Below are 16542 nucleotides of genomic sequence, written 5' to 3' on the forward strand. Positions count from 1 at the left end.
GGCTGGAACTAGGCTCAGAAATAGTAGATGAAAGTCAATGCACTCAGGTGTGGGGTGTTGCCCTTTGGGAGGACAAACCGGAGTGGGATTTATTCGGTGAGCGTTAGAACACTGAGGAGTGGAGTGAGGTAGAATGTGATACTGAAATTTGGAGTATTGTGTGCAGTTCTGCTCATCTACCTACAGGAAAGATACCAGTAAGTATGAAAGCATGTTGAGAAAATTTACAAGGACTTAAGGACCTGAGTTGCAGGGATAGGTTGAATAACTTTATTCCATGGAGTGTAAGAGAATGAGGGGATGTTGATAGAGGTATAAATAATTATGGAATTTATAGAGGCTTTTTTCACTAAGGTGGGGTGAGACTAGAGCTAGACTCGTGGATTAAGAGTAAAAGGTGAAATGTTTAAAGGGAAACTTCTTCACTCAGAGGATGATGAGAGTGTGCATCAAGCTGCCAGTGACAGTGGTGGTTGCAGGGTTGATTTCAACACTTAGAAGAAATTTGGATAGTACACATTTGGGGAGGTTGAGGAGGGTTATGGTCCAGGTGCAGGCCGATGGGACTGGGCAGAGTAATAGTCTAGACTAGATGGGCCAAAGGGCCTGTTTGTGCTATAGTGTGCTATGACAGAGGAAACTACACACTGGACCATTGTTACACTACCATCTAGAATGCCTGCCATGCTAATCCACATCCTCACTTCGGGAAGTCTGATCACCTGGCTGTACTTCTACTCCCTGAGTATAGGCAGAGACTGAAGGCTGCAGCATCAGTAGTGAGGACCAAGAAGGTATGGACAAGGGAGGCACAAGAGTGCTCACAGGACTGCTTTGAATCGGTGGTCTGGACGGTATTCAGGGATTCATATTTGAACCTGACTGAGTATGCTGCAGTTGTCACTGACTTCATTAGAACCTGTGTGGATGAGTGTGTGCCTGCAAAGACTTGCTGTACATTCCCAAACCTAAAGCCGTGGATGAACCAGGAGGTACGTCCTCTGCTGAAGGCTAGATCTGTGGCATTCAAGGCTGGCAACCCAGGTTTGTAACAAAAAAACAGGTATGCAGAGGGCTACTTCAAGGGTGAAGAGACAATTTTGAATGAGGTTGGAGGCGACATCGGATGTATGACAGTTCTGGCAGGATGTACAAGACATTACTTCCTACAAAGTGAAACCCAATAGTATGAATGGCAGCGATGCTTCACTACCAGATGAACTCAACGCCTTCTATGCCTGCTTTGAAAGGGAGAATATAACTACAGCTGTGAAGATCCCTGCCGCACCTGATGACCCTCTGATCTCTGTCTCGGAGGCTGACGTTAGGCTGTCTTTAAAGAGGATTAACCTTCACAAGGCAGAAAGCCCTGATGGAATACCTGGTAAGGCTCTGAAAACCTGCGCCAACCAACTAGCGGGAGTATTCAAGGACATTTTCAACCTCTCACTGCTACAAGCGGAAGTTTCCACTTGCTTCAAAAAGGCAACAATTATACCAGTGCCTAAGAAGAACAATGTGAGCTGCCTTAATGACTATCATTAATGTGAGTAGCACTCACATCTACAGTAATGAAATGCTTTGAGAGGTTGATCATGACTTGACTGAACTCCTGCCTCAGCAAGGACATGGACCCATTGCAATTTGTCTATCGTTACAATAGGTCAATGGCAGACACAATCTCAAAGGCTCTCCACACAGCCTTAGATCACCTGGACAACACAAACACCTACGTCAGGATGCTGTTCATCGACTATAGCTCAGCATTTAATACCATCATTGCCACAATCCTGATTGAGAAGCTACAGAACCTGGGCCTCTGTACCTCCCTCTGCAATTGGATCCTCGACTTCCTAACTGGAAGACCACAATCTGTGCGGATTGATGATAATATCTCCTCCTTGCTGAGGATCAACATTGGTGCACCTCAGGGGTGTGTGCTTAGCCCACTGCTCTACTCTCTTTATACCCATGACTGTGTGGCTAGGCATAGCTCAAATTCCATCTATAAGTTTACTGATGATACAACCATTATTGGTAGAATCTCAGATGGTAACGAGAGGGCGTACAGGAGTGAGATATACCAACTAGTGGAGTGGTGTCACAGCAACAATCTGGCACTCAGTGTTAGTAAGACAAAAGAGTTGATTGTGGACTTCAGGAAGGGTAGGATGAAGGAACACATACCAATCTTCATAGAGAGATCAGAAGTGGAGAGAGTGAGCGGTTTCAGGTTCCTAGGTGTCAAGATCTCTGAGGATCTAACCTGGTCCCAACATATCAATGTAGTTATAAAGAAGGCAAGACAGCTACTGTACTTCATTAGGAGTTTGAAGAGATTTGGTATGTCAATAAAAACTTTCAAAAAGTGCTATAGATGTACCGTGGAGAGCATTCTGACAGGCTGCATCGTTGTCTGGTATGGGGGTAGGGTGGGGGGCTACTGCACAGGACCAAAAGAAGCTGCGGAGGTTTGTAAGTTTAGTCGGCTCCATCTTGGGTACTTTGTACTCAGGATATCTTCAGAAAGGCAACGTCCATTATTAAGGACAACCAGCACCTCAGGGCATGCCCTTTTCTCACTGTTACCATCAGGTAGGAGATACAGAAGCCTAAAGGCACACAGTCAGTGATTCAGGAACAGCTTTTTCCCCTCTGCTATTCAATTGTTAAATGGCTATTGAACCCATGAACATTACCCATTCTCAATTGACAATATTCTCTAACTTAAGTGTCTTGTTAGGGGAGATTTTTCTTTGAGACTTGGAATCATTTCAACAGGCTAAATAAATTTCTGTTGTGCAGTATATTCAAAACGATGCCAGAAAAGGGCCGGTAACGTCGTGAAGGATCCCACCCACCCTGCTCATGGACTGTTCATCCTACTCCCATCAGGGAGGAGACTATGTAGCATCTATGCCAGGACCACCAGACTCAAAAACAGTTACTTTCCACACACTAACCCATCCCTCCACACCCCCAACCACTGCTACTTTATCATTTCCTGTCAGAGTCACCTTATGTACAGACACGCCTGTGTCTAGAGTCACTTTATGGACATTGGTGATTGTCCATCATGTCAGATGATGACAGGAGACCTGTGCAGGAGAGTGTTTAGAGTTGGAAACAATTTTGCACTGGGGTAGATCCAATCTCTCGACCTGTGAAGTCTGGGGCCAATGTAACAATCAAGCATCATAAGGCAGAGTATTCCTTGGTCGCAGTGGATGAACACGACATCTTCTACGCCTTGTCATTCTCTTCAGTCTCCATGGAGCGTTGCAGTACCTCCTTCCTGGCCATTGGATCTCACTGTAGGTCTCATCCAGTCCACCAGAGCTGACTTTGCGTGCTAGGACAGGCATGTCCCTGTCTCACTGCGGTACAAGGCCGCCAGGTGCCCTCACCTGGTTTAGCCTGCCTGTCAAAGTGGAGTACCAGTGTGTGGTTGTCGTCACATACAAACAGCAACTTGCCACTGCAGGTGAAAACTGAATGCATGGTGGGGACCAAAGGTGAGTGAGCAACCCTGGAATGAAAGTAATAAGCTCCTTCACCAGAGGTGCTACCCCTCCCTCGATATACAACCAGTCTATATATATATAAGCTAATCTTATGTATTTATACAGCAATTGTGTTTTTTATTTGTGTTTTTACGCTTATTGTGTTTTCTTTTGCTGCGTCAGATGTGGAGTAACAATCATTTTGTCCTCCTTTACCAAGTGGTTAAGGCATTGGACTAGTGATCTGAAGGTCGTGAGTTCGAGCCCCAGCCGAGGCAGTGTGTTGTGTCCTTGAGCAAGGCACTTAACCACATTGCTCTGCGATGACACCGGTGCCAAGCTGTATTGGCCCTTGCCCTTCCCTTGGACAACATTGGTGTTGTGGAGAGGGGAGACTTGCAGCATGGGCAACTGCCAGTCTTCCATACAATCTTGCCCAGGCCTGCGCCCTGGAGAGTGAAGACTTTTCAGGCGCAGATCCTTGCTCTCGCAAGACTAGCAGATGCCTTTAAGACACTTGTGTACTGAAGAATAACAATAAACAATCTTGAATATTGAATTCTGCTATACTTGATATAACTAATTGAGACTGAGACTGGACAAATAAACAATAAAAATAGAACTAGTATGAAGCTGAGACTGAACTTACATTTCTCAAAATCTTGATGCAGACGCTGTCCACAAAGTTGACAGGAGTGAGATCAAGTATAATGGAATGCACTTCTGGTTTTTGAAGCCCCAGAGACTCAAGACTGTATTCCTCGGGCTTCTTGTTGACTTTAGGTGGTGATTCATGGCCTGAGTCCATTTCTAAGTTGACGGAATTGTCATTGCCAATATTCTCGTAAATGATGGATAGGTCACCAGTCCCTGATTCGAGTTTCTGGAAAAATTATCACAACAAAAGGCAAAATCTTTGTAAATATTGCACTAAGTTTCAGGGTATCAATTAAACCCAGCTCTTTGATCAAAGCAATTCCCATGAGTCAGAAGAATTATTTTGTTTTGAGGGCTGAACAATATTTATGTAAATTCCCCAGCCTCATTCACTTCAGCTGAAGGCAAATACTTATAAACTGGCTACAATTGTGCCATGCTGCAAAATGTTAATGAAAATATCTACAACTTCTACCAACAGAACTTGTAGCCCCATGGCTTAAGATCCTTGGTTCAATGCTACATCTTTCAGTGATTGCTACAAGTGTGCAGCTGTTGGGTAGATTTTCTAAGAACTCGCACACACTTGATTGATTGTCTGGCTAGCTTTTACTGTCTAAAATTTGATGAGTGCTGTAGATGCTGTTCAGAAAATAGCATTTGCACATCCCCTTCTAAACATTATTACACTTGTATCAGTTTTGATTTGGAAAGTCAAAAACATTTCCAGCCATGTAGAACACAACAATAAGAGAAAGAATGATTCCTGGCATAATAAAATAGTAATTTCTTATATAAAAATGAAGATGCAACTTTGAGGATATCAAACAGTTAATTACTTGAACTAATCATTTCTACCTTCTTATCTTTCTTGGCTTTCTTGTCCTTTTTTGCTTGTTTTTTCATCTGCTGTTTGAGTTTTGTGATTCTTTTCTTCTTTTTTGAGATTAAACGAGTGATATTAATTCCAGACTGCAAGAAAATCACAAGAAAGAAGGTTAGTAGAAAAGCATCTCACTGGACATTAGACTTAACAAATATAATGAGTTATTAAAGACAGAGAGTGCAGTCTTTTCAGTGACAATTATCGGTAGCTTATGCATGAATTTAAAATTTTATTAAAATTATTAAAATTTTAGTGTGAATGACTTGGTAAGATTGTATATGTTGCCAAGAGTAATTTATGAAATGTGAGAAAGAGCTGGATTCAATGGAAGTTTCTATAGTTATACAGTGGAGGGCATTCTAACTGGTTGCCTCCCCATCTGATATGGAGGTGCCACTGCACAGGATCAGAAAAAAAAGCTGCAGAGAGTTGCAAATTCAGATAAAAATAACAAATTTCATGAACTTGATTCTGGATTCTGTGATTGCTGTTGGCATCATGTTATTATCTGACCAAGTCTGGTAACAAGGAGCCTTCGATAAGTTGGTCAAGGGAACAAACTTCTAAAGGCTGGATTCAGATCTTACACGAAGGAGGGTGGAATTTTTTCCTTGTTTTACCAATTGTCAAAATATTCCCTTCTCCTTTGGATTAAATTACGAATAGAATACAAATATAATTTAAATCCATTTGCTTACCATCTGCTTCAATGCCTTCTCATACAACTCAGCATTGGCAAAGTATATGGTTGCAGATGATTGGAAGATCTTTATTCCTGGAATTTCTTTTGCCTAAAAGGAAATGTGTGTTAATTCTCTAAAAGGTACATGTTTTTTGGTTACTAACTCAACACAACACATGGCCTTACAAAAGCTTTGACTTTATGAATGAAAAGGGACTGTGGAATACCCCAGAAAAATGTGGCTGCATTCAGAAAAGCCGTTCATGCAGTATCTGCTGCATGTTGCTTTCTAAACCATGATCTCATATACCAGAGATGTGATGCTGTCATCTCTTCAGCACCATACTCAATCATTGATGCTGTAAGCCAGTCACAACAAGCTTTTCACTGGAATTGCTTTAGTCTAGAGAATTAATGAGAAATAGTTCAAAGCACACTCCCAAACCTCTCCCAGATTCAATCATTAAGTGTCCATATGCAAACAATGTCTTGTCTTTATGAACAAAACAGTGTTTGAAAATCAGCTGTCAAACCAGTCACTAAGCTCAATATCATCTGGCTGTAGTATGCCTTCCCCACTCTAAGACTATCTGTAGTGGGCACCTCAAATAATTCAGAGGTACCATTAATGCTGCTTCAGTAAAGTCCTCCATATCAACTGGCAGGATAAGGGAATCAACATCAGTGTTCTCTCCCAGGCCAATGATCTAACAACATTTAGTTAGATTTAGGCATTTGGATGCCTGGCTACAGACTCCCATACAGTTACACAACTCTGAGCCCCATAACAGTAAGATATTACCTGGTGGACAGGGGAAGGGATTAAGGATGTTCTCAATAGTCTCTTGTAAAATTGTAACATCCCATGGGAATCCCTGGCCATCAACTGCTTGAAATGGAGAAAACTTCTAGACTTGACAATTATCAAGGGTCTTTGGTGGGGGCACACAGAAGTTACTGTAAACAACAGAAGCATACCACTTCACAACCCATCTGCTATCCCATCAAATCCTTCATGCCCATCTGTGGTGAAGTCCCCAACTCCCACATTGATTTCATCAGCCACCTCAGAACCCGTGGAAATGGTGTGGAAGCAAGTCATGCTCAAACCCTAATGAGGAGGACATTCTGTAATTTTACAATTCTTCCATACAGTAAGCCAATACACAAATTGTTAATGCAGTTTCTAATCTTCACACTACCTCATCAAACTGATTGATGTCTCGGTAGATATCAGTATCTGGAACTTGTCCCAAGATTGAATATTTGGGTCTGAAAAAAAATGTACGAGTAGTTAAATACAAATCTGAAAGAAATGTTAAAATAACAACCAGAAAAACAAGGATCCTTCAGTTTTAATTGACGGAATTTGATCTGGTGAATGGATCTTTCATTAAAACGCACGATAAATGCATCACAGCTTGGTAAGGCAGCTGCTCTGCATGTGACTACAAGAAACAACAGAAAATTGTGGACACATCACAGGAACTAGCTGACCCAATACGAACTCTGCCTATACTTAACATTGCCTCAATAAAGCTGCCAACATAATCAAAGACCCTTCCCACTTTGACATTTTTCTTCTCCCATCTGGCAGAAGATACAGAAATCTAATAGCACGTAGCACCAGGCTGAAGGACAGCTTCTATCCTGCTTTTCTCAGACTCTTGGAAAGACCTCTTCTGCAATAAGATGGACTCGACCTCACAAGCTACTTTGTTATGATCTCGCACTTTATTGTTTATCTGCACTGCCCTTTCCCAAAAGCCTTTACACTTTATTCTGCAGTGTTATTTTTCTATCTCAATGCACTGTGTAATGATTTGACTGTATAAACAATTGTAAGGAAAGAGTTAAATTTGAATCCTTCTTATATGCTAAAATAGAAGTTTGTAAGATAAAGTGGTATCAGCTTGGAATGTGGTAATAGCCTGGAGACCTGCATACATGAACATCCTTGAGATTAGATTCCAGTGAAGAATATTTCTTCCTTACATACTGTACCTGTTGTCTCTATTTCTAAGTTATGTGCCTAGGTTGAAATGCCCAGGAAGTAAGAAGGTATAGGCTAGTACCACTAAGAGCTGAAGAGTACTGCATGATAGGTAATGTTAGACTTTTGAAGAGTATAAAAAAGGTAAATTTCATTGTGTAAATAGGGATTTTCTTTTAGGCTGAACCATGACTAGTTCTAAGAGCTGGAGACAGAGATGGAGATATTGAGAGGAAGAGAGAGAGGGGGAGAGGGAGACTAGAAAAGCTGTTAGACACTTGCAGTTCCCTCCAGCAATAGATTGTGTGCTGTGTCTTAGCAATTGGTTCATAGTATTATTTTGTTCCTTTCATTTCTTTATTAACCATTTTCTTTCGTTATTTTATTCTTTCATATTATTTCTGTATTAATCTTTACATAACTTTAATGATTTCTTACAAACGTGTTTTGCACTTCCTTTGTTTGAGAATACCTCTTGCTGCTGAATCGGTAAAAAACAAGGAACGAATTTTTACATATTTTTGTTACAACAGCATGCAAGTAAGCTTTTCACTCTATCTTGGTACTTATGACAATAAGTAACCAATCCCAATGTGTTTGAAACTAACTGAAATTATTTTAGTTCTTAATGGAAAACATTGGAATTCATTTATTTTAACTTATTAGAATTGTTGTCATACTTTGTGATAGAAAATTTGATCTAGAAATACTTCATTATATGCTAATGACTAATAGAATTGCAAACACAATGTTATTCAGAGGAGTAACACACATAAAATGCCGGAGGAGCTCAGCAAGTCAGGCAGCAACTATAGAAAGGAATAAACAGTCGAAGTTTTGGGCCAAGACACTTCATAGAAACATAGAAACATAGAAAAATAGGTGCAGGAGTAGGCCATTCGGCCCTTCGAGCCTGCATCGCCATTTATTATGATCATGGCTGATCATCCAACTCAGAACCCCGCCCCAGCCTTCCCTCCATACCCCCTGATCCCCGTAGCCACAAGGGCCATATCTAACTCCCTCTTAAATATAGCCAATGTACTGGCCTCAACTGCTTCCTGTGGCAGAGAATTCCACAGATTCACCACTCTCTGAGTGAAGAAGTTTTTCCTAATCTCGGCCCTAAAAGGCTTCCCCTTTATCCTCAAACTGTGACCCCTTGTTCTGGACTTCCCCAAAATCGGGAACAATCTTCCTGCATCCAGCCTGTCCAATCCCTTTAGGATTTTATACGTTTCAATCAGATCCCCCCTCAATCTTCTAAATTCCAACGAGTACAAGCCCAGTTCATCCAGTCTTTCTTCATATGAAAGTCCTGCCATCCCAGGAATCAATCTGGTGAACCTTCTTTGTACTCCCTCTATGGCAAGGATGTCTTTCCTCAGATTAGGGGACCAAAACTGCACACAATACTCCAGGTGTGGTCTCACCAAGGCCTTGTACAACTGCAGTAGTACCTCCCTGCACCTGTACTCGAATCCTCTCGCTATAAATGCCAGCATACCATTTGCCTTTTTCACCGCCTGCTGTACCTGCATGCCCACTTTCAATGACTGGTGTATAATGACACCCAGGTCTCGTTGCACCTCCTCTTTTCCTAATCGGCCACCATTCAGATAATAATCTGTTTTCCTATTTTTGCTACCAAAGTGGATAACTTCACATTTATCCACATTAAATTGCATCTGCCATGAATTTGCCCACTCACCCAACCTATCCAAGTCACCCTGCATCCTCTTAGCATCCTTCTCACAGCTAACACTGCCACCCAGCTTCGTGTCATCTGCAAACTTGGAGATGCTGCATTTAATTCCCTCATCCAAGTCATTAATATATATTGTAAACAACTGGGGTCCCAGCACTGAGCCTTGCGGTACCCCGCTAGTCACCGCCTGGCATTCTGAAAAGGTCTCGTTTATTCCCATTCTTTGCTTCCTGTCTGCTAACCAATTCTCCATCCACATCAATACCTTACCCCCAATACCATGTGCTTTAAGTTTGCACACTAATCTCCTGTGTGGGACCTTGTCAAAAGCCTTTTGAAAATCCAAATATACCACATCCACTGGTTCTCCCCTATCCACTCTACTAGTTACATCCTCAAAAAATTCAATGAGATTCGTCAGACATGATTTTCCCTTCACAAATCCATGCTGACTTTGTCCGATGATTTCACCGCTTTCCAAATGTGCTGTTATCACATCTTTGATAACTGACTCCAGCAGTTTCCCCACCACTGACGTTAGGCTAACCGGTCTATAATTCCCCAGTTTCTCTCTCCCTCCTTTTTTAAAAAGTGGGGTTACATTAGCCACCCTCCAATTCTCAGGAACTAGTCCAGAATCTAACGAGTTTTGAAAAATTATCACTAATGCATCCACTATTTCTTGGGCAACTTCCTTAAGCACTCTAGGATGCAGACCATCTGGCCCTGGGGATTTATCTGCCTTCAATCCCTTCAATTTACCTAACACCACTTCCCTACTAACAAGTATTTCGCTCAGTTCCTCCATCTCACTGGACCCTCTGTCCCCTACTATTTCTGGAAGATTATTTATGTCCTCCTTAGTGAAGACAGAACCAAAGTAATTATTCAATTGGTCTGCCATGTCCTTGCTCCCCATAATCAATTCACCTGTTTCTGTCTGTAGGGGACCTACATTTGTCTTTACCAGTCTTTTCCTTTTTACATACCTATAAAAGCTTTTACAGTCAGTTTTTATGTTCCCTGCCAGTTTTCTCTCATAATCTTTTTTCCCCTTCCTAATTAAGCCCTTTGTCCTCCTCTGCTGAACTCCGAATTTCTCCCAGTCCTCAGGTGAGCCACTTTCTCTGGCTAATTTGTATGCTGCTTCTTTGGAATTGATACTATCCCTAATTTCTCTTGTCAGCCACGGGTGCACTACCTTCCTTGATTTATTCTTTTGCCAAACTGGGATGAACAATTGTTGTAGTTCATCCATGCAACCTTTAAATGCTTGCCATTGCATATCCACCGTCAATCCTTTAAGTGTCATTTGCCAGTCTATCTTAGCTAATTCACGTCTCATACCTTCAAAGTTACCCCCCTTTAAATTCAGAACTTTGTTTCTGAATTAACTATGTCACTCTCCACCTTAATGAAGAATTCCACCATATTATGGTCACTCTTACCCAAAGGGCCTCTCACGACAAGATTGCTAATTAACTCTTCCTCATTGCTCAAAACCCAATTCAAAATAGCCTGCTCTCCAGGTGGTTCCTCGACATGTTGGTTCAAAAAACCATCCCGCATACATTCCAAGAAATCCTCTTCCTCAGCACCTTTACCAATTTGGTTCACCCAATCTACATGTAGATTGAAGTCACCCATTATAACTGCTGTTCCTTTATTGCACGCATTTCTAATTTCCTGTTTAATACCATCTCCGACCTCACTACTACTGTTAGGTTGCCTGTACACAACTCCCACCAGCGTCTTCTGCCCCTTAGTGTTACGCAGCTCTACCCATATCGATTCCACATCTTCCCGGCTTATGTCCTTCCTTTCTATTGCGTTAGTCTCTTCTTTAACCAGCAACGCCACCCCACCTCCCCTCCCTTCATGTCTATCCCTCCTGAATATTGAATATCCCTGAACGTTGAGCTCCCATCCTTGGTCACCCTGGAGCCATGTCTCTGTGATCCCAACTATATCATAATCATTAATAACAATCTGCACTTTCAATTCATCCACCTTATTACGAATGCTCCTTGCATTGACACACAAAGCCTTCAGGCGCTCTTTTACAACTCTCTTAGCCCTTATACAATTATGTTGAAAAGTGGCCCTTTTAATGCTTGCCCTGGATTTGTCGGCCTGCCACTTTTACTCTTCTCCTTAGTACTTTTTGCCTCTACCCTCACTTTACACTCCGCTGTCTCTCTGCACTGGCTCCCATCCCCCTGTTGTGAACTAACCTCCTCACGCCTAGCCTCTTTAATTTGATTCCCACCCCCCAACCATTCTAGTTTAAAGTCACCTCAGTAGCCCTCGCTAATCTCCCTGCCAGGATATTGGTCCCCCTAGGATTCAAGTGTAACCCTTCCTTTTTGTACAGGTCACGCCTGCGCCAAAAGAGGTCCCAATGATCCAAAAACTTGAATCCCTGCCCCCTGCTCCAATCCCTCAGCCACGCATTTATCCTCCACCTCATCACATTCCTACTCTCACTGTCGCGTGGCACAGGCAGTAATCCCGAGATTACTACCTTTGCGGTCATCATAGTCTTGGCCCAAAATGTCAACTCTTCATTCCTTTCCATAGATACAGCCTGACCTGCTCATTTCCTCCAACATATTGTATGCATTATCTTGGATTTCGAGCATCTGCAGAATCTCTTGTTTTTATTACTCACAGAAAGTGCTCAATTTATTTGGATTGGATTTACAAGATTAGGTGGAATTTATCATTGTTCTCTGGTGACCATCTTCAATACAATCTCAGCATTGGCTGCAAAAATGCTTTCATCTCTGAGGAAGCAGGCTGTGTATTCAAAGGGATTATTCCCTTTCTGACCACTCAGTCTGTCATTCACTCATTCATGTCAATTCCAAGGGAAAATTGTGAAAATAAAACAAAAGCCTTAAACTTTTAATGGACATATTGCAGACTCAAAAGGAGATTTTTGACTGGAAATAAATAAACACAATTGTTCTTGGGCTGAGCACTGTTTAAACTCTCCCTTACAGCATATAGCTTAAACCTGGACTAAGTACAAATCTGGAGGGTGGGAGAAAGGTGAGAATGCAGCAAAAAACTTGATGTTTTTGGAAAGATATATTACTCACAGTTGTGTCTGGAAGATAACAGTTAGCAATGCAAAAGCTATGGAGGCGACAAGTCCGAGATCCATACCTAAGAGTACTGTAAGGATCAGAGTAACTATCCAAATCACCTACAACAGGAAGGAAAATTGTTCAGGTTTGATCTAAGGAACAGAAAACTCAAATTCTGCAAAATACAACCAAATAATTTGAAACTGATCATTTCTGTAAAGTAGTTAAAAATCTGGTCACTTAAGGTGTTAACTGGGGGAGGTAATGGGGATAGTGTGCATCTCAAATAGCCTCTAACAACCAAGTCCAGCTCCTGATCTTCATATATGGCTTAGCTACTAAGCATATATATATATAACCATTTCTACTGATGGGTGAAGGGGTAAAAGTGGATTACAGGTGCTTTAAAACTAGATGTGTTGGGCAGATGGTGCCCATCAGCTGAGGTTGGCAGCTATTCTAGGAGAAATCTGATCTCCAACCTCCGCTGCTTTGTGGCTATATCCACTCATGGGGAAGGCTTCGGGAAAAAACCCCAAAGAAAATTCCGGAGCTGGAGTCCCTAAGGCAGTTCTACATTGAGTTCAACACCGACTGGCAACTCCTGCGACACCACTGGTGGCAAACTGAATCGGACTCTGCCATTCCCTTAGATTCATCAGCTAAATGGAGAGGGGGAGCCTGTTGCATGGGCAACAGCTTGCTCTCCATATCGTACTGCCCTGACGTACATACCATGGGACTCAACATCCATGGGCGACCCTGACCAATGGAGGTCTTCAAGTTAAAAATCTATGTTCAAGTCTCACCAATAGGGCTGGCAGATATTGAAGCTTATTTGGTAATTCCTGCCCAACTTTCTGAATAAGAGCATTCCATCTCACTCAAGTGCAAATATTGGCCATCATTTAGAAGTTGGGTTGCACACGCAGGGACCTAGGCCCCATTTAAAGATACTGTATTATTCTCCATATGATGGTTCAACCCCATTTACAAGTGTGTGTCAAAAGATTACTCCCCAACTCTTGGACCTTTCTTTCTTTCCAGACCTGATGAAGGATCTCAGCCCAAAACATTGGCTGTTCATTTCCCTCAATAGATGTTGCCTGACCTGCTGAGTTCCTTCAGTATTTTGTATATGTTACTTCCTGGCTCTTTCTGGCATGGGGGTAAGTCGATGGGAAAGAATTTTTGCTACTCTATTCAGCTTCTTTATTTTATTTATTGGTGCAACGTGGAATAGGCCCTTTTGCTCCTTTGAGCCATGTCATCCCAGCAACCCTTGATAACCTTGACCTAATCTGGTCCAATTTACAATGACCTGGTACATCTTTGGGTTTTGGGAGGAAACCAGAGTACCTGGATAAAACCCATGCATTCCACAGGGAGGACATTCTAGAGACTGCTTACACAGGATGCCAGCACGGAACTCCGAACACCGATGCTCTGAGCTGTCATAGTGTTGTGCTAACTGCTATGCTTTTTATTATGTTATTATGTTCTTATAATCCAGCAATGTGGATAACAGGAATGAACCTTCACAACATAGTTTTGAGCAACCGAGTGGGAATGACTTTTAAGAAGGTACTGTTTCTACAATATCATTGATCGTTTGATAGAGGGAATCTCATGAAAAGCTATTGAATATTAAAAGGCATAGACAGAGTGAACATAGAAAGGATGTTTTCCATAGTAGGGGAGTCTAGGACCAGAGTGCACAGCTTTATAATAGAAGAGCATCCTTTAGAACAGGGATGAAGAGGCATCTCTTTAGCCAGAGGGTGGTGAATCTCTTGAATTCTTTGCTACAGATGGCTGTGGAGCAGTTGATAGGTTCTTGATTAGTCAGGGCATCGACTAATTGTACAGAAGATTGTACAGCGAGAAGGTAGAAGAATGGGGTTGAGAGGGATAATAAATCAGCCATGATGGAATGATGGAGCAGACTCAATGGTATGAATGGTTTAATTCTGATCCTCTGTCTTATAGTCTTATGGTATAACTCTAGGTAGACTTCACCTGCTTTCTTTGTGATGTGCACTGTGCACTTGGTGGCCTAGCCTTGCCTATGTCATTGATCTGCTGGTACATTGGGAACTTCAGGGATTTCTGTCGTTTGGAGTTTGTCATCTAGGGACTGAGATAAGAAGAAATGACAACATTTCCAAATTATTGGAATTCTCTATGTGAGATGGTTGTGAATGTTGAATTGTTGAATGTATTCAAGCTGGTTATTGAGTTCAGAGTTCAATTCTGACAGCATCTCTATGAAGACTGCAGGATATCTCTGTCGAATATGTGTGTTTTCTCCAGGTGTTCTGTTTTCTTCCCATAGTCCAAAAATGTGTCAGTTAGTAGGATAATTTGTCATTGTAAATTGTCGCATGATTAGTCTAGGTTTAAATTGGGAATTGCTGGGGTGACATGGCTTGAAGGGCCGGGAGCGAGTGTTCCACACCATCGCAATAAATAAAATATGTGGATGTGGGTAGCCATAATCTTATTGAATGGGAGTGAAGGGTCCAAGTTGCCTAGTCCTTTCCTAATCCACCTATTTTCTGAGGTTTTAGGCTCAATTCCCAGCACATCAACCCTCCCCCCTCCCACCCCCACCGTCCAACTCCTCATAATTTATGGGTTCTAAGTGTCATGGTCCGGATCAGGGTCCCTTTAAATTTACTTTGTTTATGTTACGATCTGGACCGTTGACTCCTTGTTTCCCTGTTTTCCTGTGTCCCTCGGGCTTGGTGATTGGAGGCAATTTACTCTCGGCTGAACCGGCAGTTTATAGTCTCCGGCTTTCAGCCGTTCGGTGTGAAAGCGTTAACAAAGTCACCAAAGGTACTGCGAGCCAATGTCATCTGGCTGAAGCAAGCCTAGTCTCCTCTCGAAGCAAGCGGCAGCAAGCCACGCTTCCCTTGCCAGAGCGGGTCAGTTAAAGTTAACCCGCCGGGGTGAGACAACAGTTCGCCGCTGCTTGGAGCGTACTTGACCCCAGTTATAGTTCTGTCCATTGTTGTGTGGTCTCCGTATCCATGTTGTGTGTCTAAAAGGGGTCCCGGCCCTGTACCCTGGAAGGGTCCTGACCGGTTTCAAGAAGAGTCCCGACTCCGTCCTGTGTCTAAGGAAGATTCCCGGCTCAGTGTTTTATGTACTGTGTCCAAGTCTGTCCCGTTAATAAGAAGTCTTCCTGGCTCCGGTGGCTCCAAGTACCAAGTCCTGGTCCTGGCGGCTCGTGATTCAGAGTCCTAGCCCAGATTCAGAGTCCCAGCCTAGTCCAAGGCCTGAGTCCTTGTCCAGGACGCTATTCCTGCTTCTGCTTGCTCTCCTTCTAACGAGCGATAAGCTTAATTTAAGTTAACCTCACAAGATGTGTCTTGCATTTGGGTCCACCCTTGCTCCCAGCATGCCCCCATTGTGACACTAAGATTTCTCAGCACTTATAAAGGTAGCTTTCACCAACTGTTCATTAAATCTGTGCTGCACTGACATAAATAGAAAAGAGTAAGGTTAACCACAATGTAGATAACTAATCAACATTTTAACTTTTATTTACTTCAGTTAGCAATCACACACCCTTACCAGATCAATTTTGTTTGTTCGCCAGAAGTGGCAGATATCACTGAACTGTTCAAACATCCCCTTGAGATTAACAATGACAATAGATGCTAAGACAGCCTGAAACAAAAACAACATTGCTTTTACACTGCATACAAATGTTAAACAAAATGGCCTTAAATCAATTTCCCTTGGACTTATTTTAACAATTAAACCCTGATTTAAGAATGTTCAAATATTCTCTTACTGTCATCATAGAACAGCGTGCTTGAAAGTCATTGAGGTGAGGGACACAAACAGAAATCAATGCAATCTAATAATTTCTGAACCACTGGTCATGGAATTTTTCTCTGCCCTGACATATTGGGCATCTCTTAGGACCAGGCATTTGCAATTATCTGTCACTGGCAATTTGTACAAGCTCTAAGGAGCTCTGCATTCTATTCCTGTTGATGTCGACATC

The 16542-nt window shown here is 42.3% G+C and overlaps 1 protein-coding gene across 2 annotated transcripts in view; it reads right to left on the reverse strand.

The window, feature by feature from the left end:
- The window catches only part of LOC140211224 (solute carrier family 26 member 6-like), a 150168-nt gene that overhangs the window by 33067 nt on the left and 100559 nt on the right, over positions 1–16542 (reverse strand). For both annotated transcript variants that reach the window (XM_072280844.1, XM_072280843.1), the window contains exons 12-17: positions 16104–16199; positions 12534–12640; positions 6931–7000; positions 5745–5837; positions 5019–5132; positions 4153–4386 (exon numbers count right to left, since the gene is read on the reverse strand). In XM_072280844.1, coding sequence (XP_072136945.1) covers positions 4153–4386; positions 5019–5132; positions 5745–5837; positions 6931–7000; positions 12534–12640; positions 16104–16199 — 714 coding nt within the window. The remainder of the gene's footprint in view (positions 1–4152; positions 4387–5018; positions 5133–5744; positions 5838–6930; positions 7001–12533; positions 12641–16103; positions 16200–16542) is intronic.

Source organism: Mobula birostris, chromosome 16 (genome assembly GCF_030028105.1).
Source record: "Mobula birostris isolate sMobBir1 chromosome 16, sMobBir1.hap1, whole genome shotgun sequence".
Lineage (NCBI taxonomy): Eukaryota > Metazoa > Chordata > Chondrichthyes > Myliobatiformes > Myliobatidae > Mobula > Mobula birostris.